Source organism: Miscanthus floridulus, chromosome 1 (assembly GCF_019320115.1).
Source record: "Miscanthus floridulus cultivar M001 chromosome 1, ASM1932011v1, whole genome shotgun sequence".
NCBI classification, from domain to species: Eukaryota; Viridiplantae; Streptophyta; class Magnoliopsida; order Poales; family Poaceae; genus Miscanthus; species Miscanthus floridulus.
The window spans coordinates 88392976-88415824 of NC_089580.1; the positions used below are offsets into that span (position 1 = coordinate 88392976).

At 44.1% G+C, this 22849-nt stretch overlaps 1 protein-coding gene, 1 long non-coding RNA gene and 1 pseudogene across 2 annotated transcripts; 1 reads left to right on the top strand and 2 right to left on the bottom strand.

Moving 5' to 3' along the window:
* Positions 1-3041: 3041 nt before the first annotated feature.
* LOC136460036 (uncharacterized) lies at positions 3042-11794 on the bottom strand (annotated as a pseudogene).
* A 446-nt stretch (positions 11795-12240) lies between these two features.
* LOC136489222 (uncharacterized) lies at positions 12241-12712 on the bottom strand. The gene is made up of 2 exons (XR_010767415.1): positions 12575-12712; positions 12241-12374 (listed from the first exon to the last, which is right to left on the bottom strand). It is a non-coding gene; the product is annotated as an uncharacterized lncRNA (long non-coding RNA).
* Positions 12713-19206: 6494 nt separating this feature from the next.
* On the top strand, positions 19207-21643 carry LOC136489229 (pectinesterase 31-like). The gene is made up of 6 exons (XM_066485928.1): positions 19207-19505; positions 20064-20168; positions 20261-20338; positions 20440-20627; positions 20786-20959; positions 21195-21643. Exons 1-6 carry the CDS (start codon positions 19242-19244, stop codon positions 21355-21357), a joined length of 972 nt encoding a protein of 323 aa, XP_066342025.1. The 5' UTR covers positions 19207-19241; the 3' UTR covers positions 21358-21643.
* Positions 21644-22849: the final 1206 nt, after the last annotated feature.

Here is a 22849-nt window from a genome sequence, read left to right on the forward strand (position 1 = left end):
GACCACGATCCCTACGGGAAATGGGGCCAGCCCTCTCGCTTCGGCGAAAAGGTGATAGTCCCTCGCGTAAATGTTAGGCCGCCCTTGGCGAAATGACGAGTGTTACGTGAGCCGCGCTCTAGGCTTCCCTTTCATCTCCACACGTTTCGAGTCATTTCGCTATGGCGAAATGGCGGCTACATAGGGGGTGGCGATGCGTGAGCCCCATTGGGGTGCCCAAAGGCTTGGTGCGCCCCCAACACATGCCACCGAGTGGTGGGGAAGCAAGGTGCGGAGCCAGGCTCAACCAAGCATTACCGTTATCCTTTCCATGATCTCCTTTTGTGGCACAATAAATTTATTTAGCCAGATAAAATAAGCTCGGATATCATGATAATATATAGTATTTGTATGTTTTATACAAATCTTGGCATGGTCTTCTTCCCTGTCAGGTACCTACTTTATTTGCTTCCAATAAAACTATACAAGTGGATCTTTTTTTTTAAAAAAAAGAACTATACAGAGGATTGTTGCAAAAGGAAAATACAAAGATGGGCCATATGATTCATGATTGGATCTCAAGCATGTGGATAACCAACCACTTGCCTTTCCTTCTTTTGGAGAGGAATATGGATAATCATTGGACCATATCCGGGTACACGCATTATTGTTTTTTTCTGCTCTCGATATAACAAATGAAAGATCTGAAATTTAACGCGTCATATTCACTTTAAATTACCGCATTATTCCTGTGGATTCATATATTTTGAAAAAAAACAGAGTTCCATACATGACATGCACGCAATAGTGATCTTGAAAAGCTACCGGCCGTGCAGGACTGGCAATTAATCAGAATGTTCAAGATTCATCGATCACTCCTTTCTCTGGCCTACCTTTCTGCCCTGGTGGCTACGATTGAATTGAATTTATTTAATGGAATAAAAGCTAGTAGTAGAAGAAGACAGGTCGGTCCATTGATGCACGAGAGGCCTTCCGTGTGGATCCTGGGGTCCGGCGAACGTGAACGTGATAGATGCAAGCAACCAACAAGGGCCCAGTGTCGTGATCCCTAAAGCCAGATGAGAAACTCTTCAGTCACCACGATTCTGTCTGTCGCTCTACACGTTTCCTAGCTCCCAATTACGTGTCTTTCTTTGGGTTCGTAGGCAGCCACTTAAAATCAAATACACCGGAGAGCAGTTGTTGCTTTTCCAAAAGAAACAAAAGATCTCAGAGTTCCGTTTGCCAATACACCGGGGTTTCGGGAAGCAATCTTCTTTCTTCTCTCTCAACATGGAGCTTTTCTTCCGATCCTTTTCTTTTTATTTTAAGAAAATAATTTATTTATATTTAATTTAACCGGACGCGGCAACCCAGATCATCGTCTGCATATTAGGCTTGTAAGTATATCTTTGTCTTGTCGATGTGTGCCGCGCATGCCTGACTCCGTTTTCCTGCGTGAGCCAGTGCAACTGCCTCGGCCGCCAAGATGAAAGGCAAGGGGGACGCTTCCTCTCCCTACAGATGTCGCACGCACCATGCACTTGCCTTCACGATGGCCACGTCGTTGCTAAAGCTCGCCATGGGTATGGCACCCTTGGTCGGCGCTGCCTCCGACGACGTCCATAGGGTCACAACATCCCCCTGGAGGCGAAAGGCTCCGAGGCGCGCATCCAGGACCAGGGCATTAAGATCAGCCACAGAGATTTGGTTTTTTTATGGGATTATTAGTTGTGATTGTGATATAGATCTCTGGGGCAGTTTGCAGGTGACGTTCGGGAGTATGATCAAGCTGATGCACGAGAAGATGAAAGCATTGGCTGACCCGCATGATCTGATCTACTGCTCAAGCAGCAGCCAGCATTCCGTCACCTGGTTTCACTGATTCAACTTGACCTTCCTTTAGATCTCATTAGGTAGTTCAACAACACAATACTCTCAACAGTTTCTTTGAATTTAAGGTGCAAACAGTCCTATTATTTTCAAAATTTGAGCTGATGTGTATATGAGATTGGAAAGAATGCAGGATCTGTTTGAAAATATACGATGGCTGATTGGTATTTGCTGGTAGTTCTATGATGAAACAAATATATAGTTATTGCGAACCTGATAACTTTGTGTTTTCTGAATCGCCAAATTGCCGGCTATTTGCTATATATGAAAGGACAGTAGTTACAGTTTCATTCACATAAAATTTTGATTCAAAAAGCCAGCTTAGCAGGATTTCAATGATTGGAAGTGGTTCAGGCAAGGAGACCATGATCTGATCTGCTCGCGGCACTCGCCGCTGATGATGCTCTCGCGGCCCATGCTGCCGGTGCTGCCTACTTATGGCTAGGGCCGGCAGTGATGACAAGGTTGAGACCTGGTGTGCCGAGAGGTTCCTGCAGAACATTGCCAAACGGTGGCAGGTCATTGAGCTGATCTGCCAATACCTCAAGGCCAAGTTCACCGGCACCGCACCCTCCGTAATCTGATCCAGTCTGATCTGATTTGCACTTTCTTACTTGACCTCACTTAAAAAACGAATTTTGTTGAGCACCGGTACCAGATTGTAAACGTACATGTCTCCTGTTTTTTCTCTGCCGTTTTAAATTATTTTATTTTATAATAAAAATGATCAGGGCTTCGTTTTTCTAAAGATGATTGGCAAGTGATGTCTGTGTCATGGTCTCATGGACCTGCAGATCCCATGCCGCACTCCTTTACGCCAATTGAAGTGGTCCACTGCTTAACAAATATGAAGGAGATTTTTAAGGGCTTTAACTGAGCCAGGTGATCTTCAATCTGCTTTGTTGATGCTCAGCCTAAGCTATTTGAGGAGAAAACTCAGTCAGGTCTGCTTTACATATTTCGTTGTTTTCAAAAATCTAAATGCATCTATTTTCTCATTGCAGTTTTCTGTAGAATGACCCTTTAGCACTTAGCAAGGCCATATGCAGCTCAATGTTGGAAAACAATTGTTGGGAACATTGTCCATTTTCATCAAGCAAACCACAAGTTTCCATGGCCATCGGCTCCTTTGTCCATCAACAATCAAATAAGACCACTAGGTGGCATTGTCAAGCAGATGATGGTCCTCTAATTCAACAATAGAAGAGTGAAGTATGAAGATGAACATGATATGCGGGAGAACAATGGTAAATGTTGTAAAAAATAGCATTACTATTTCTCTGATGTTTATGATTTTTTCCACAAACACGTGCGTATCGCACGTGCATGGCTACTAGTTTTAATTAACCAACAAAACATCACATTTTTCACGTGAGTACACAGTATTCGATCTACACGCAGAAACACATATGCATACGCCTTCGCTCATGCATTTTAAGTGCACTAGATTTCATAGCTTCATTTCGCCTATCATCCATTTCTTATTTATATGGAATTTGGCCATAGAGTGTTTGGTTCCTTAGCTTTCCCTTGATCAGGCTCCACGAAGCCACCTTGGGCCTGTTTAGTAGGCTAAACATGCCTCCTAGCCAAGCCCTAGCAAGTCTTGCTAGAAACACTAGGGTCGGTCGTTTCCGGTAAGTCTTGCTCCACCCGATAGCATGTGGGAAGCTTTTTTGGTGGACCTGTCTGTACGTCTTGCTACGATTTCCAACCTGGAGTCCATCGGTGCCAAGGATCGTCGTCACCACACGCTGGTATATGTGAGGTCCAGTAGTTGCTTAGCAGCAGTGTGGATCCAAAGATGGCCGATGATTATAGATTTATGTAGTGCACCCTAAGATGTCACAGCCTGACCTTGTACATGGTACTTGATTAGTGTATTTCCATACTACATGATGCAATTTGAGTCTAATTTGTTAACCTCCCCTTTCTTGTTTAGCCTCATGGGTCCGTCTACTAGGTGCTGTCGCCTTATCGCAGCTCTCATGGTAGTCATCAGTTGCTTGGCTATTTGTTGGATTCAGGCACATGTCATCCTACAGGAGAGGGATTACGTACCTATAGTGGTCATCAACACTTGGCTAATTGTTTGAGTCATAATCTAATTAGCATTTTGTTCTCAATATTGCAGGGTCATCCGATCCTAAGGATGCTGAGTATCTCAATGTCCCAATTGCAAACTATGTTCGGACGCAAGACTATCTTTGGGGGCTGTAGTGACACTGGGAGATTTGCAGTGGGATCCGGTGAAGCACTTGACAACCGACACTAATATCAAGTTTGCTTAAAATAATTAAAAGTTTTTTATTAATTATTACATTTAGTGAAATGAAATAAAAAAATTTATAAATGAATAAGATATAAAGAAGACTCACTATGTTCAAGGATATCATTAATCATTCCACATTCTTTATCATGGTCCAAATCACTGTCTTAATATTTTCTATTACCACTAGTCCATCAACCCGTGCTCTCGCATGGGCTAGAATTTTAAAAGATGTACTATTAATATATTTGATTAATAAACATTATTTATATTAAATTGTATGTTTTTCTTTGTTTATTTTCTACAAATAGACATAATAGATATTTTGTAGTCTATATCTAATTATCATAAACTTATTAATTACTTTTTTGCAAGGGACTGACTTATATATTTTTCATTTATATTCATATTTTTACTTTGCATGGGACCTTGTATATTTTAATATGCAATTAGTTTGAAACTTTGCCATTAACTATAGTGACCCTTATTGCATCACATATATTAAGTCATGAATCTGAATTTTGATGTTCTTAACTTCATTTTCATTGACTGCTGCAGATTTTTTTCCTCAAGTAAAAACTCTTGTGTTTATTGTATCTTCCACTAACTCTCATTTTGGACCGTTTGAAAATAAGGTTTGTATAGGTGGTATAGTACATTCTAAATACTAGAATAGCATATGCAATCATTCACTACTGGAGGCCGCGGCTTTGCCGAGTGTTTTTACACTCGGCAAAGAGCCCTTTGCACTCGGCAAAGGCTTTGCCGAGTGTAGCACTCGGCAAAGTCCGCTCGGCAAAATTTTTCTCGGCAAAGGGTTTTTGCCGAGTGCTTTTTATCGGGGCACTCGGCAAAATAAAAATAATTTTGCCGAGTGCTTGGGGCGGCACTCGGCAAAATATTTTCGGCCGTTGCGCGTCGGCCATTAACGGTTATTTTGCCGAGGGCTTGACCCAGCACTCGGCAAAAAAAAATTATTTTTTTTAAAATTACTTTGCCGAGTGCCCAAGTCCAGGCACTCGGCAAAGTTTTTTTTATTTTTTTTAAAAAAATTACTTTGCCGAGTGCCTCTGTCCAGGCACTCGGCAATGTTTTTTTATTTTTTTTAAATAATTTCTTTGCCGAGTGTCCCTGTTTAGGCACTCGACAAAGAATTTCTGAATTTTTTTAAAAAAATACTTTGCCGAGTGCCCCTGCCCAGGCACTCGACAAAGTTTTTTTTTTAAATACTTTGCCGAGTGCCCCAGCCCAGACACTCGGCAAAGTTTTTTTTTTAAATAATTTCTTTGCCGAGTGTCCCTGTTTAGGCACTCGGCAAAGAATTTCTGGATTTTTTTTTGGAAAACTTTGCCGAGTGACTTGCCCATGGCACTCGGCAAAGACCCCGAGAATTGCAATTTTTTTTTACATTCCATTGTAACAGACAATATATATATATATATATATATATATATATATATATATATATATATATATATATATATATATATATACATCAATCATCACATCTATATCACCAACATGCATTATATATCACAAGCACACGCATATTTAATAAATCCATCGAAAATCCATCACAAATGCACCAAAGTTCAACATCACAAGTTTATTATTACAAGTTCAACATCACAAAGTTCAACATCTCTACTGCGCCGACGGAAACTGCAGGTGTGGCTCCCTGGACAGCGGTGAAGGACCGGACTGTGGCGAAGGGTTGACGCGATCAGCCGCCGGTGACACGCTAGTGGGATTGTTTGAACCCGCCGACGGAGGCTGCACAAAAGAGAAGAGATTGCATGTGTTAGACTCAAAATTGAAAATTTCGGCAGCACCTCCCCTGCACGGGGAGGTTTCCATCCTGCAAGAAACAACGGCACGAAGGCCGACAATCACAACGGCACGAAGGCCGATAATCCCAATGGCACGAAGGCCGAAAATCACAACGGCACGAAGGCCGACAATCCCAACGGCACGAACGCATTAAACTTTCATACTCACAGGAGTGAAGTGTCGAACCGGAGCTAGAGCTGGCAACTGCACTTGGACACCCGATGCTTGCCCGATGATTTGCATGATCTGATACATGTCCGCCATCTGCTTCTTCATGGCCTCCAGCTCCGCGGTTAGGTGCGCTTGCGTCTCCCTTGTCTCTGCCAGCTCGGCCTGCAGTGTTTCAATCACATGTTTCAGTATTGCAAATTTGATCAATGTGTGTAACGTTCAATGTACGACGAGTGAAACCGGAATTACCTGAAGTTCGTCGACCCGCGACAGTGTTGGAGTAGGCCATGCACGTATGGGAAGGCTTCTGGCCGTGCTCCGTGCCCTCACATCAGAGAGAGAGGGTGTAGAGCTCGAGGAGTCGGCGCCGTCTGCAATCCACAACCGCCCGTGCTTCCTGCCTTGCCCCAGCCTCACGATCACCTCTGTCTCAAGGGGCTCAGTGCTCAGATTGTGATCTGAGCCACAGAGCGCCCTAACCGCCTCCGTGTAGTCTCTGACCTTAGCGTGGATGCTCGGGTCAGAGTAAGCCTGGGTAGGGGCATCTGGGTTGAAGACGACACCGGATTTCACCGGGCCCATGTGGGACACAGCCCATGCCCCAAACTCTGACACCGGCACGTCCGGGTGTGCCACCTCCTGTGAGAAAGACGGCAAGATGATTAGAAATCAGGCAAAATTGAGCGTTAGAATAGATAAATGACATCTCATACAAGTGCCCGCTTGAATGCGGGGAGGTTGCGGCTGCCTTGGTGGTGAGTTGGAGCGGTCCTCAGTGCCCGCTTCCGCTTGCCTTGCTCATGCTTTGCGATGTACGCCGGGTCAAGGTACCTGTCCACGATCCTCGACCATGCCGATCTATGCGACATGCACCACGAGGCCGGCACCTACACATCATCAAGTGTTTGACATATAAGAAGATCAATTTTGGACCTACTAAATCTCAAAACGAATTAATATTATTCACCTACCTGAAGGTACTGCTCCTTGGTCAGCGCCACATTTCTTGCGCCGGTTTTGTTGAGGGGCTCTTTCTTGATGGACCTGTAGTAGTCGACGTGGGCCTGGAGTCGCGCCTCGTGAATCATGTCGCCGACATACTTCTTATAGGCTCTGTGTGCCGTCTGATCCGCCAGGGTCTCTCTACCTTCTTTGGCCTTGAAGTACCTCTGCATACAAACATGATGTATTCGTTCATTATTTCAATAAAAGACTTAAGCAATAGAGGAGATGTATTGACCTATGTTGTGAGACACTTACCCAAAAGTCCGCTAAAACCCGCTCCTGCTTGTTGTCCTGCTCGTCATCTGAGCTGAGCTTGTACCTGTCCCACGACCAGGCCGGCTCCCACCTCCCCTCTTTCAAGTCCACAAGGCTGGGGAAGTGTTTCCTGCACAGACATCCCAGGATGGTAGCGGGGGTGCGTGGGGGGTCAAGAGCACCCGACAGAACTAGCCAGCCCCTGCATAAGTGATTACGAAAAATTATCAGTTTCTCTTTTGATTTTCAACGTATCATATGAAGTACTAGTGATAACATCTATAGTTACTTACCTTCTTCCCACAGGACGAACCAATGGGCGTCGGTTAGGAAGCGAAACCGGAGGAAGGCTTGTGGGACCTCGTAGGTAGGGAGCCGAGAAAGCAGAACTGTCCTCCGTCTGCTAAGTCCCCTCGTCCCCCGACGGAGTGTCTGTGGTCGTGCCCGTGGCCGCCACATGGTCCTCCGGGGTAGGAGATGGGTCCTCCGGCTGGTTGAGAGCCGGGGGAGGAGGCGGGTCCCTCCTGGGGCGACCCTGGCCCCTCCCCTCCCCCTCCCCGTGCTAGGGTGACCCGGGCCTGCTCTCGCCGCTAGGGGCGAAGACGTCCCCTCGCCTCCATCAGGAGGGCGTAGCTTCTGGTACACCGAGAGCACTTACCTCGGTGAACGGTTGCCCACCATCTTTGTTCTGTCACCTGTAATGTACAAAGAATGAACAACAAGCGTTAGTACATACATGTCAAATAGTTCAAAATGAATAAACATAACAAAATTTAATAAAAACATAGTATTACATGGTTTAGGAATAATCTTCATGATTGGGGTTATAGGTCTCATCATCACTATCAAAATTGTCCAAATGGGCAACACTATTCGAAGGTTCTGTGTCTTCTTCATTGTCTTTGCCTAAATGGAATCGCTCAAGCATTTGAATGTCCTTTGGATTTAGCACTACATCTCCAGGGTCCTCGTCATCAACTGTTTCATTGTCTACTTCCATGGCGGTCGTCACACCGGGTAAGACTATCTCAAAGCTCCCTTGTAGCCCATCTGCTTGATAGAACTCTCCATCATATGTGTTTGTGTCGAAGGTGTAATCTTCATCGTTTGGAATAGGTAGTTTACCGTGCGAAGATACCTGGTGCACAATAGACCAACCCTTAAGATGGTCTTTGTCTTGGCACGCGTATGGCGTATGATACACCTGCACGGCCTGTTGAGCCACAATATAGACATCTTTTCCTTTATAGACGGAATCATGCCTAATCTCGACTAGCCCAAGATGAGGGGTCCATCTCATTCGTGCAGGATCAAACCAGTGGCACTTGAATATGATAGGAGTAAGAGGTACCCGACCCTCATATTCAAGTTCATAGATCTCCTCAATTATTCCATAGTATTCGACGCCATTAGTGCCCGGCGTAAAAACTTGGCTGTTGGTGGTTTTCCGACCGGGCCGAGTCTGCTCGTGTCTTGACGTGTGGAAGCGATATCCGTTCACGTCATAACTGGTATATGACTTCACCCTTAACTTGAAGCCGTTTGCAACCTGTCTCAACTCGTCACTCATGGATGCATTGGTTTGCGCCTGCAAGCTCAAGCATGATACATCGTTATACTATTGGAACATACAAGCTACTAAGGAATATCGACGAACGTACGACCTTTTGTTTGAACCAAGAAATGAAATCAGGCCTCCCAGCTCCCGCACCCTCTGAAAGAAGGGTATCATGTTCGTGCGGGGTAGGATCCCTTGATTGATGCCACTCTTGACGAACAAATTCCCTATACCAAAGAGAATCAATGGGGTTCGATACAGAATAGTGACGTCGTATTGAAACAAGTTCGTTGAGAACTTACTTAATGAATGGCGTAACCTCGACAAGGTTGGTGAACACATATAGCGTGATTCTGCGCCACTCTTCTAGATCCAATCTCTTGGGGGTCGATCCACTTGCGCTGCCTAGTTGGCATTTGAAAAGGCTGAGGGTCGATTCAACTTCGCCAGCATTGTAACAAGGGGTTGGATTATGCTTGCTAGGAAGGTTCGGCTTGTAGTAAGATGTCGTGAAGTTTGCAACCTCCTCCCGAATGCTTGCCTCTGCAATGGAAGCCTCAATTCTAGCTTTATTTGTACATTTCTTGCGAAGAGTCTTTAGACATCGCTCGATTAGATAGCACCAACGGGCCTACACGGGCCCCCCCAACCGTGCCTCGGTCGGGAGGTGCACAATCAGATGTTGCATCGGCAAGAAAAAGCCAGGTGGAAAGATCTTCTCAAGCTCATAGACCAACTCAGGTGCCATAGTTTCCTATTCTGTAATGACGGTCGAAGATAGCTCCGTGGCACAAAGCTGGCAAAAGAAGTAGCTCAACTTTGCCAGCACTAGCCAGACATGCTCAGGGACATAGCCTCGAACCATCAATAGAAGTATGCGCTCAATCCATATGTGGTAGTCATGACTCTTCATCCTGTTGACTCGCAGAGTCTCTAAGTTCACTCCCCTGCTCAGATTCGCTGCATACCCATCAGGGTACATTAAATTCTTGATCCATCAAAGTACTTCCCTCCTTTGATCGATTTTCAAGACATAGGGGCCCTAGGCCTTCTCCACTACTTTCCTGTTGCAGGAGGCCGCATCTCTAGGTTTGGCCTATCGCACAATGTCGCCAGGTCCACTCTAGCCTTAGGGTTGTCCTTAGACTTGTCAGTGTCCATGAGCGTTGCCAAAGTGCCTCGGTGATATTCTTTTCAGTGTGCATGACATCAATGTTATGGGGCAGTAGGAGGTCATCGAAATAGGGGAGCCTCGTCAAGCCGGACTTATGAGTCCACATATGTTGCTCACCATATCCCACAAAACCACCATCTTCGTTGGGCATGAGAGCATCTATCTGAGCACGAACCTCCACCCCAGTCCTCAAGTGCGGTCTAGGGTCCATCGCTTTGACACCTTTCGTAAAGCTCTTGACGTCTTCTCTGAATGGATGGTCAAGAGGGAGGAATTGACGATGTTTGTCGAACGACGAATACTTGCCACCCTTCTTCAACCACATGAACCTCATAGCTTCCTTGCATATTGGGCATGGGAACTTCCCCTAAACACACCAGGCGCACATTAACCCGTACGCCAGGAAGTCATGCAGGGAGTAGTGGTACCAGACGTGCATTTTGAAGCTAGTCTTCGTAGCTCGGTCGTATGTCCACACCCCTTTGACCCAAGCATCGATCAACTCATCTATCACAGGCTCCATGAAGACACCCATATTACTCCCCGGTTGTCCAGGGATTATCAACGACAGGAACACGGTATGCTGTTGAAAGGAGACGCCGAGGGGGAGATTCAGGGGGATGACGAACACGGGCCAACATGTGTATGGTGCAGCCATCATGCCATATGGATTGAACCCATCTGTTGCCAACGTGACACGTACATTACGAGCCTCCTCTGCTTTGAGAGGATGCCACGAATTGAAGTACTTCCATGCATCAGCATCGGATGGATGTACCATCTTCTTAGGATTGTATCGTGTGCCGTTTTTGTGCCATGGCATCTGTTTCACGGATTCCTCGGTCATGAATAGCCGTTGGAGCCTTGGTAGGAACGGAAGGTGTCGTAGGACTCTCATGGGGATCTTAAACTGCCTCTTCTGGCCATCGCCTGAGTCTACCTCCACGTACCTAGAGGATTTACACTTCGGGCAGTACTTTGCATCCGCGTGTTCTTTCCTAAATAGGACGCACCCCTTCGGACACACATGTATCTTGTCATACGGCATCTTAAGTGCAAGAAGGAGCTTCTCTGACTCATACAAGTTCTTCGGTATAATGTGTGTCTTCGGTAGCATATCGCTCCACACGGCCACCATCTTGTCGAAGCCTTCTCGACTTAGGTTTAACTCGGCCTTCAACCCCATTACGCGACCAATGGCATCCAGCTGAGAAACATTAGTATGATCATGAAGGGGTCTCTATGCCGAGTCCAACATCAGGTAGAAGGCATCTGCGGCAGCCTCCATCTCCTCCTTGTCACGTCCTTCAGCGAACTGAGCTTGGTGCGTGTCATCCAACATGTCTGCTACTCCGGCATCATCATCGAAAGCCTCGAGCCGTGGTCTCACCACCTCCTCCCTGATACGATCGGCTTCACCATGGTGGATCCACCGGTGGTAGCCCGGAGTAAATCCAAACTTCACAATATGTTTACCCATGGTTAACCTATCTTTCCTTCTTCTGTTGTCACAACCGCTGCACGGACAAACCACTAGAGAATGGCCTCCAGCACTCTCACCAAATGCATGCTGTAAGAATTCTTCGACCTTGACTATAAACAGCAAGTCATAATCGTGCTCGTCTCTCCGGAGCGTGTACATCTACTCACGGTCCTCCATCCTTTAACAGACGTATCAGCACATATGAGTCACCATCAATTGCACCTACGCGGTGTCCCTACTCTCTAATAGGTGAGGATAGGTCCTAATCCCACCCGTGGATCCATAGATGAGGTTAGTTTCCATGCTCTGCTCCTATCCGAGACAGAATTTCGGTAGCACCTCCCTGTTGTTCTCCTGATACATGTCCTGCAAGGGAGAGTGTGTATCCAGAGAACAATAGGGGGTGATGCCGAAACACCGTCTCGGACCGGAGCAGACCAGGGAAACTAACCCATCTACGCATCCGCGGGCTGTCCAAAAAACATGGACAATCCGAAACAGAAATGCTCGCAGATATGCAAAGATCTGCATACCTCCAAAGATATCTCTTTCGGATGGGAGACGCCTAACTAGGCTACACCGATCTACGACAACAGACAAGCGGAAAAAGAGATGATTTATACCTAGGGTGTCGGTGAAGTCAGGCTAGCGAGGCAGTGGCGAGTCGACGCAGTGGCAAGGCAACGCAGTGCAGGCAGACCCGCGACGCCAACGAAGATGATCGGGGACCTCCGGGTCACCTCCGACAGGTCCTGCTCTACAAAAGAAGAAACACGACACTATAAGTTCAAAATTTCGGCAGCACCTCCCCTGCACGGGGAGGTTTCCAAAACCTGCAAAAGACAACGGCGCGAATGCCGACAATCACAAATGGCACGAAGGCCGATAAGCACAGCGGCACGAAGGCCGACATCACAACGGCACGAAGGCCGACAAACGGAGAAAGGGTGGATATACCTTGCCCACGCTCGTAGGCGGTTCGGTGACGGTAGGGGCGTCGGCGGGACGGGCACGCGGAGAAGACGGCCGAGGCACCTCCTCCTCCCCTCCACCTCGGCTTCCTCCCCCTCTCCCCCTCTCCCCTTCTCCTCCTCCTTCCTTTTTCTTCTCTTTTTTCCTTCTCCTTCTTCCTTTTCCTTCTCTTTCTTTCTCCTCTTTTTTCTTCCTTCTTCTTCCTTCTTCTCCTCCCTTCTTCTTCTTACTGCTGCTTCCTCCTCCTTCTTCCAAGCCAGCGGCAAGAGCAGGGGAGCACAGGGGCGCACGGGGCCGGCACGTGCAGGGGAGGACGGTCGCGCGCGCCGGCGGTGGCAGCACGCGTGGTAAAAAATTGTAAAGGTTTCGAGCAAGTTGTGACGTCGGATGCCAAAAACCCAGACATCTCCACATGTGATCTTTTTACTACAGCCTCCACATGTGATAACACGACGCCTCGACAAGTTTCATGATTTTCGGACTTCGTTTGCATTTTATATAATTTAAAATCACATTTCCGGCAAGTACCTCGACATATTACGTCAACGAGATTTCATGTGAGTTCCTGGATACGGCCTAAACATACCCTAAATATCATGAGTATCAATTTTTGGATGACCAAAGTCCATTATTCCATATACCTGCAGTTCAAATTTGAAATATCCCAAAAAATTAGACGAAACGAAATAAACTAATGAAATATATCAAAAAAAAGTCAAAATTGCCCCAAATTTTAAAATAGAGTTTGAAATACTGTCACAAGGCCACAGAAAAAAATTTTGGGCCCAAAATCAAAAAAAAAATTGTCGAGTGCCATGGGGGGCACTCGGCAAAGTGGGCTTTGCCGAGTGCCGGCCTAGGGGGCACTCGGCAAAGTTGATTTTCAAAAAAAAATTGCTGAGTGCCTGACGATGTCACTCGGCAAAATAAGTTTTAAAAAATTAAAAAAAAATTTGCCGAGTGCCCAAGGCTTACACTCGGCAAAATAAGTTTTTAAAAATAAAAAAAAATTGCCGAGTGCCATCCGTTAGGCACTCGGCAAAATCTGACGGCAGGTGGCCGCCGTCACGGGCCGGCTACCTTTTGCCGAGTGTGACTTTTGCCGAGTGCCGCGGCACTCGGCAAAGCCCAGATTTGCCGAGAGCCAAGCTTTGCCGAGTGCCTGGCACTCGGCAAAGCCACCTTTGCCGAGTGCTTTATTTTGCCGAGTGCGGCACTCGGCAAAATATTTCTTTGCCGAGTGCCCTGATAAAAAGCACTCGGCAAAGTCTCAGGCACTCGGCAAAGTACAGTTTTCCAGTAGTGATTTGAAACTTGCACCATGTCACCTGAAATAAGTGATAGAGCTTGAAATGAGATCTCGGATAGGGGTAGCCATGCTAACCTCAAGAGAATTTTAAATCTTATTAAGCCTTATAATGATTGAATTACTCTAGAGTAATGTTAAAGGGCCAAAAAAATATAGCCATCAGTTGTCTCTCATAATTCTTAAGATGGTTGAATTTTTTTATTAAGATATGTGCAATTATGGTTTTACTATCAATATAGAGGTGTCAAACATTTAGTTAATATATATAAATATATATAGATAAAGTAACAACCTATATAAATTATGTCATAGTTACTAATATGGTTTTAAAACAACTTTTAGCATCATTGGTATATGAGTTGTTAAGGAAATATTTTGTTCATGAAACATAACATATATATTTATCGCTCATGCAGGCTGACACAATGTGCATGCTTACATTAATCAAATTTTAATATATTAATATTGATAGAAGTGGGCAATATACAAACATCTATATGCTATATGGTTATTTAAACTTTATCTTTTAAATGTAGATTTGAGAGGATATTTAATTTTCTCGGTAACAAGATGAAAATTGGGTTACATATATTATTTCTTGTAACATGAGTACGTGGGTAATTAGATGCAAATTTAGGTCTACTTTAGATCATGTTTCTTAATGGCATATGTGGGTAGTTTAAATATAGAGTCATGAGTTATTTTATGTTGTTCTATGTATTAGCAAAGGTGGGTAATTATTTAGAAAATAGAATATATCTGATACCTATTATTATCAATGGTGATTAGGTTATACCAAATTGATGGTCAAATGTTTTAGACTATTGTGAGAAATTTTTAGGATCTATCTTTTATTTTCCTATTGTGTCTCGTAAGGAGTAACGTGGAGGCTCCACTAAGGACCTCTAATTAGCATTTCTAATATTTATCTTTTTTGTAGCGTGACATTCATTTAGTTTAAACCTAGTTATAAGATATATAAACTCTTATTGCATCCCTTTCAGTGATTTCACGAATATAGTTTAGCTTTCGACTTTTAACCAAGTTGTACAATTCTTTCCACATGTTAAGTAGAAACTCTAGAGTTTTTTTATTTTTTATTCAAAATTTATTTTTATTAAAAAGAGTTTAGGTCTTAGTAATATTGTTTTCCGCATGATAATTAAGTTGAAACTCATATTGCACCCTAGCACTGAACTTGTTGAATTTGTTATATCACAGAATTATGTGTGCAGTATTATTTTATATATCATAGAGTGTAAAAAATTAAATTACCAATATTGATATGACATAGTGTTTTAGTTAAAATGTATAAAGTTATTTAAAAATAACTTATGAACTTCATTATTAGGGAGTACTAATATAATTTAAAGGGAATTGTCGGTGTTATGTTATTTCCATGTGGTTTGTTAATTAAACATTTTCCATGCTTATAACCTATTAAAATAAATATTTATCCTATTGTATATAAGTTTACTTGGTATACATGGTCAAACATAGCATCGTGGTTGTTTAATTTCATAGTTGTAGAAGTTTGTAATTTAGAAATTATGAAATTCATTATTAGGGAGTACTAATACAATTTAAAGGGAATTGCCGGTGTTATGTTATTGCTATGTGGTTTGTTAGTTAAATATTTTCCATGCTTATAAGCTATTAAAATAAATATTTATCCTAATGTGTATATATGTACTTGGTATACATGGTCAAACATAGCATTGTGGTTGTTTAATTTCATAGTTGTAGAAGTTTGTAATTTAGAAATATATGTGTCTCATATATACATGGTCGAACATAGCATTGTGATTATTTAATTTCATAAGTTTGTAATCTAGAAATATATATATGTCTCATATTTTATGAATATTGACTTTTTCGTAATAGCATATATTAGTATCTACATATAGATTTAAGGGAGGTGGGTAATTTAGATGCAATGTGAGAGGGTTATTGTGAATTATGTTTCATAATGACAAAATGAGTGATTTTAGATACAAATTTAGGGGGTTATTTTGAATTATTTTTCATGATGACAAGTGTGGGTAATTTATATACAAATTTAGAGGGTTATTTTGAATTGTCTTTCATAATGGTAGAGATGGGTAATATATATGCAAAATTAGGGGGTTACTTTAAGTCTTTTTCATAATGGCAGAGGTGGGTAATTTTCTTTATAAATTACAATAGATCCAATAGCTATTATCAGAGATGATGATTAGAGTCTAACTAATTAAAGGCCAGATGTTTTTTTATTATTCTGAGAATTTCTAGAATTCATCTTTTTTTCCTAGCGCGGCTAGTGAGAGTTAACGTGGTGTCTCAATTAGGGGCCACTAATTAGTAAGATAGTAAGATTGGTACCATTTATGTAGGGAATAGCGGCCATCAACGGCTTGCAATAGTAACCACCAAGTACAATAGCGAATATTAAGTTTCAACATGTTATTTTTTATCCATTATATTGTAGCAATAGCCGATAGCGGTATAGAAGCCCAATATCGTTTTAGTGGCCGCTATTGTGGGATGCTATTTTATAGTGCTATATAAAAACAGGTACTGACACGGGTATTCCTTCCTGCCTGCAGAACGGGAAGCCAGCCTAGAACGTTTCTTTTTTTTTTTTTTAGCAAGCCTAGAACGCTTCATGAGTGTCGTTTTTAGTTTAGGTGGGCTTAACTTCTCCTCTCTCAGAACTGAAGAAGAAAGGCCGAGAGCTTAAGGTGGATTCAGAATTTCCGGTCCGAAAGCCCATAGCTCGAAAACTTGCGTGGCCCGCGTTCTCCCACTCTTCCTAGAAGAGAAGCTCAGCCCATCGTCCATGGCGGCGGCAACTTGCTCGCGGCGGCGATTTTTTCCGCGCACCACATGCGAACTCCCCGCCACCATCCATACCCCTCCGCCAGCTCCCGTCGCTGACACTGAGGCGCGTCTCCTCGTGTTCCCTGTTAGCTACTTTTCGACTATGAAACCGTGTTTTTTTCACAACATTTTAGCATAAGCTAAATTTCAACATAAACGAACAGCGTGGTTGTTCAGCAATAGTTGAAGCGTTAAAACTCTACTTGTGATCAGAAATCTCTGTCAAGTTGCGCACTGCATGTCTGGATCCTTGTTACATACAGTATAAAGATGTGTTCATGGGCACCCGTACATAAAATTTTATTCCGCTATTGAAAACAGAGCATTCAGATATAATTATTTGTGCCTACTTTCACTGTTCTTTCCACTTGGCAGATGACCTTATCGTCTTTCGATCGTTAAGAGTTATCGGTCATGTTGTCTTGAAGATACAACTAACCATAGTATAGATTATGATGATCCTTACTTGTAATTTGTAAAACTGGCTGCCTCATTCCAGAGGGGACATATAGAGTGCTTCTTTTCAGTATGATATCAAGATTTTGGAATCCGACCGGTAGAAAGGGGCACGAGTGACTCTGAGATGCCTCTGTCGTCTAGCGTTAGAGCCTGTTTGGTTCGTCTAGTACCTACTAAATTTAGTAGCTTTTAGTCACTTTAGTAACTTTTCAACCAAACGCTACGACTAAAAGCTACTAAAAGAGTTTTAAGTCCTCTCTACTAACTCTGGAGTTACTAAAAATAACTAAACCATTTAGTAACTACTAAAGTTTAAGGTAGCTGCAGGAACCAAACACCACCGTCTGGTGTATGATTCCAGTTCGTGGATGGACGGGCGTCTGCTAGAGTGCTAGCCGTAGGATAGGGTGATGTGTGCTCTCCTTTAATTTGTTGGCAGCAAGCAATGTCATCTTGGGCGCCCATGGAATCCGTCCTGCTCCTGCAGAGAAAAGAACGTCAGAGGAAGGATGGACGGATGGAAAAGGGGAAAAGGAAATCGATCGGGTGCATGCAGGACAGAACAGGACACAGCGTGAACCTAACGCAAGGCATATATGCATGTGACGAGTCATTCGCTAGCTTTTTCCCATTTGGTGTCGGTTTAGTTTCCAAAATTTTGTAAAAATTTTCAAGATTTTTCGTCACATCGAATATTTGGACGCATGCATGAAACATTAAATATAAATAAAAAATAAAACTAATTATACAGTTTAGACGAAATTCACGAGACGAATCTTTTAAGCCTAGTTAGACTATGATTAGACACTAATTGTCAAATAACAATGAAAATGCTACGGTATAATTTTTCAAAAAAATTCGCCAACTAATCAAGGTCTTGTGTTGAACAAGCATTCACAAAGTCCAACGCCACACTCCGACTAGTAGCTTTAGCCTGTGTTTGGAACGAGGGTTCACGTGGGTTGCGAGTCGCGACGAACTGGATCCAGATTTGACAGTGTTTGGGTGGAGATTCAAGATGGTTGGATTCGTCCATATAAAGAATGTACCGTGTACATACGGGTTGGATTGATTTCTTAGAAACGAAGGAACAGGGGCGACCCACTCCTTCGTCGGCTCGTCACGCGTGCTTGCACGAGTACCTGGACCATCCTTTTCATTCAGCTCAATAGCGAAACCCTAATGGTGAAAACTTATTCCGGAGACTCTCCAACGGCACCACCTCTGGCTAGACTATCCTTTTTATTGCCTCCAATAGTGCTTGGAACTTTGCAAAATGCCACTCCAGCTTTAGCAAATCATTCGAAGATTGTCCGACGTTCTCCACCATCACAGCTGCACCATCCGCTCCGTGAGAATGAACACTTCTCACATAGAACACCATAGGCTGATCTTGATCTTCAATGGTGCGGTCCATTCACTTCGAGCTTCCATTGAGGTCTAACTTGTTTTATTGGATTCCTCGTTGTATAATCAAGCTCTCTGGACCATTAGTTCACCATGTTTGCACCACCATACACATTGAACACTTGGTCTGAGTTTCTCGTACTCAAATCCAATTCCCTTCAACCTTGAATCCTTAATCATGATACTGGACTCTTCGATCGGAGATTCTTTGCCTTCAATCTTGAGTCCTTGATCGCAACGTATGACTCTTGAATGCTTAGGGACATCTTCATCTTCATATATTATTATGACCTAACATAAAACATGTTTCTCCAAAAACATTCGTCTGGCAGATGAAATGTTCCTTGCAAGAATCTTCTAAAAAGTTTGGCTGACGGCAACCAACGCCCACAGAAGCGGTCGTCACTCAGCTTCTTCGTCTTGCTGTGGCCGTGTGGATTCAAAACCGCTGACCGGCCACCTATTTAAGCCCTCCCCCGCCGGTTTTCTCTTCTCCTTTCCACGCTAGCTGGTCCACGCGGCTCCTGCACCTGCCTGCCTGCCTGTTACACCAACCACACGCGCCAAGCCGAAGCCGTCTTCTTCCACCGATCCGCCCGCCCGTTCCCATTGCTTGCCATGGCGCAGCAGCAGGTGAGGCGGGTTCTGAAGGTGGCGCCGCCGGGGAAGGGCGACGGGGAGTCCTTCCCCACGGTGCAGGCGGCGGTCGACGCGGTGCCGCTGGGCAACCAGGCGCGCGTCGTCATCCGCCTCGCGCCGGGGGTCTACAGGGAGCCCGTCCACGTCGCCAAGACCAAGAACTTCATCACCATCGCGGGGGCCTCGCCCGAGGCCACCGTCGTGTCATGGGACAACACCGCCACGCGCATCAAGCACTCACAGGTACGCGGCGGCGGCTGCTCCCTCTCTCTCTCCGCCTGCTTGCGTCCTGCTCGACGAAATGCCCGGCAGGCTTGTCACTTGTGTTAGTGTGCTACGGTCGCTATGATTAGTAGGTTCCAAGGACTGCTGTTGCATGCCTGACCGGATTTAGCCGATTAACTTAAACTACTTTAGTTGCTAATCACATGGGTTTCAGGCTTAGCTTCCGCCACATAGTTTGATCAAAGTCATACAAACCTTTAGCCTTTGGGGGTTTATTATAAGATAAGATGCATGTTTCTTTCCATTCCTTTCCGTACGAGCAATCCTATAAGCAGAAGCAGGGACAATACTGCTGGTGCATAGAGACAACCGGTAAACTGCTTTCACCGATTTTGACCGAGGTGTATAAGATTCTCCTATCCTATGAGCACAAACGGATATTCGAATAGGCAATTCTGTAGCCACACCCCCGTGAGTTTACTCCTGATCGAGCACAGCTCGAAATGTGCTTAACATTTTTGAATAATTCTTATTTATATCTCATGATGATAAACTGTGCTGTTTTCTCTCATAAAGTCATCCAGGGTTATAGGAACAGGAACATTCGGCTGTGGTACGCTCATTGTTGAGGGGGAGGATTTCATTGCAGAGAATATTACGTTTGAGAACTCAGCTCCCCAGGTATTGGTTCTTCGCTTCTTCTCCCGGCACAAACAGACGATCATGCTATAGGTGTGAGATGGGAAATTGATGTGTGCTACTCATTGATACAGGGCTCTGGGCAGGCTGTTGCAGTCCGGGTGACCGCAGATAGGTGCGCCTTCTACAACTGCAGGTTCCTTGGTTGGCAAGTACGTCTGTCTCTTCAGCTCCTGTTTAAATCGCCTCAACAACCAGGATATATACTTCTCATTAACATTTGGAAACTCTAATTCTAAACAAAATTTAACAGGACACATTATACTTACACTACGGAAAACAGTACTTAAGGGACTGTTATATTGAAGGCCATTGTGACTTCATCTTTGGTAACTCTATTGCCCTTATGGAACATTGCCATATCCATTGCAAAGCAGCAGGATTTATTACTGCTCATAGCCGGAAGTCCACATCAGAATCTACTGGCTATGTATTCTTGAGGTGAGTCTGGTGTATGTAGTTTGTTTAATAAGGCACTCGAATATTTCGTATTTTTTAAAACTTTATTTGCTTGGTTCGTTTTATAAAAAACATTTAAAATGTTGCTTTAGCATTTATTAATGTGTTGCTTTTGCTCCTTTTTTGTTTTGACACTTCAGGTGTACTATTACTGGAAATGGAGAAGCTGGATATATGTTCCTAGGTCGGCCATGGGGGCCCTTTGGAAGGGTTGTCTTTGCATACACGTTTATGGATCGATGCATTAAACCTTCTGGGTGGCATAACTGGGACAAATCCGAGAATGAGCGAACTGCTTGCTTTTATGAGTACAGGTAATAATTGGACAATTCCGTGTAACTATCAGCTAGTGATATTAACCTGAAATGTTGCAAAAACCTCCATACTTGTCTTGTCACTAACACCAATCGATCCTCATGAAGACTATCGACTTACGCTCTTTGGTTGTTCTGGTTGTAATATGATTGTGTTGTTGTGAATCTAGTGTGTTGGGGATGGATGATGTAGAGCATAGACTGCAGTGGTATCTGCTAACACTGGTTTCTGCAGGTGCTCGGGGCCAGGCTCCCAGCCGTCGAACCGGGTGACCTGGTGTAGACAATTGCTGGATGTTGAAGCAGAGCAGTTCCTTGCACACACTTTTATCGATCCAGATGTTGATAGGCCATGGCTCCTCCAGATGATGGCAATAAGAATACCAGCCTCAGCATAGGTTGATCCCAGGTCCTGGTTCATGCCTCCTTTGCAGCCCATCTAATAAACAATAATAAAGCTGGTGGATGCATTTTATTTTATTTGTATAAGTTTGTAACGTTTGTTCAATTGGTATCCACTTGGATCTCAGTGAGAATGGCGGGGATAGAGAATGAGAGAGGTTTTGTTGTGAGAAGCTTGTAACGAACTCGAGCACTAGGCTGAAATACATGCAGATATTATTTTGCATGTCTGGGTTTTTTTTTTTCAATCTGATGAAAGTGCACAAACGTTTATGAAGAAAATGTGTCGACCCATTGTAGTTGCAGGTTTTTCTCCCCTGAATGCAGCGGTGAAGCTGCCTGTTGTAGGTGTGCAGTGCTGCTGATTTCTGGATGAAATTCAGCCACGACCAGTATGCAGATTTTTACATGAAGCTGTGCTGCTAAACTTTTTTTTAAAAAAAAGCACCTGAAAGGAAGCCTTTTATGATGTGTGCAAGTGTAAAACCGGTTGCTAGTGGATGCGCAGTCAGTGCCAGTCTGTTGAAGTTAGAGCATCTCCAAGAGTTTGTTAAATTTTACTTGGCAAATCTTGTGATTTGCCAACTCTCAAAATTATATGCCAAGTAAAAAAACAATCAATCTCCAAGAGTTTGGCATTTTTGACTTGGTAAAATAAAAAAAACCCGTTAACAAAACGAAGAGGCCCGCTAAGCGAACGAAGAGCCCCGCTAAGTGAACGAAGAGCCCCGCTAAAAAACCAAGAGCCCCGGATGCCAAGCCGTATACGCGCGCGTATATTTGCGCGCGCAGAGAGAAGATTTGCCAAGTTGCTATTGATGCCAAGTTGTTTTACCAAACTGTTGGAGGCTATTTTTTCTTGTTTTGCCAAAATTATATGGATGCCAAGTTGAGATAACAAACTCTTGGAGATGCTCTTAGACCCTGAGGAAGAGCTGTTGGACAGCAACGTGGTGATGCGCCTGCCTGAACAAACGGTCGAACAGATGAGCTGATCTTGTTGCAAAAGCCGTAATGAGCTACAGTAACGGAAGGGATCTGGCACACACGTTTGTGAGTGAGTGAGTGAGTGAGTACGCAGCACAGCAGCGGATTGTTGGATAAGAACCTAACTTTCATCCTCCATGCCTCTTCTTAAATAAATAAATACTAGTAGTACCTGTGATCTTGGACGGAAAACTACAGGAGCCCTGCCTAACACAAGTTGTGATCTCTCTCTAGATGGAGTCTATTCATCAGTCTAGGAGTAGTAGGCTTGGGACATGCATGCTTAGCGTGCGATACCAAGCAACAAGCATGGTGGATCCGGGTCCAGTAGCGTCGCCGTCGGGCGTGGATAAAGATCCAGGGCCAGGCAAGCAAAGCACAGCTGCAGGGGGTCGCTGTGCGCTCATGGACAGACAAACAGCGATGGCGACGGCCTGTCAGCAACGCATAACGCCACGGCCCATGGCCGTGCTATGTTTTCTTTTAGTATATTTTTTTGTT

Bases quoted from the DNA above. Each gene is read 5' to 3' on its own strand.
- LOC136489229 (XM_066485928.1), top strand. From the start codon at position 19,242: ATGGCGCAGCAGCAGGTGAGGCGGGTTCTGAAGGTGGCGCCGCCGGGG. The intron at 19,506-20,063 runs GTACGCGGCGGC...TCTCTCATAAAG, and splicing joins CGCGCATCAAGCACTCACAG to TCATCCAGGGTTATAGGAAC. The intron at 20,960-21,194 runs GTAATAATTGGA...TGGTTTCTGCAG, and splicing joins GCTTGCTTTTATGAGTACAG to GTGCTCGGGGCCAGGCTCCC.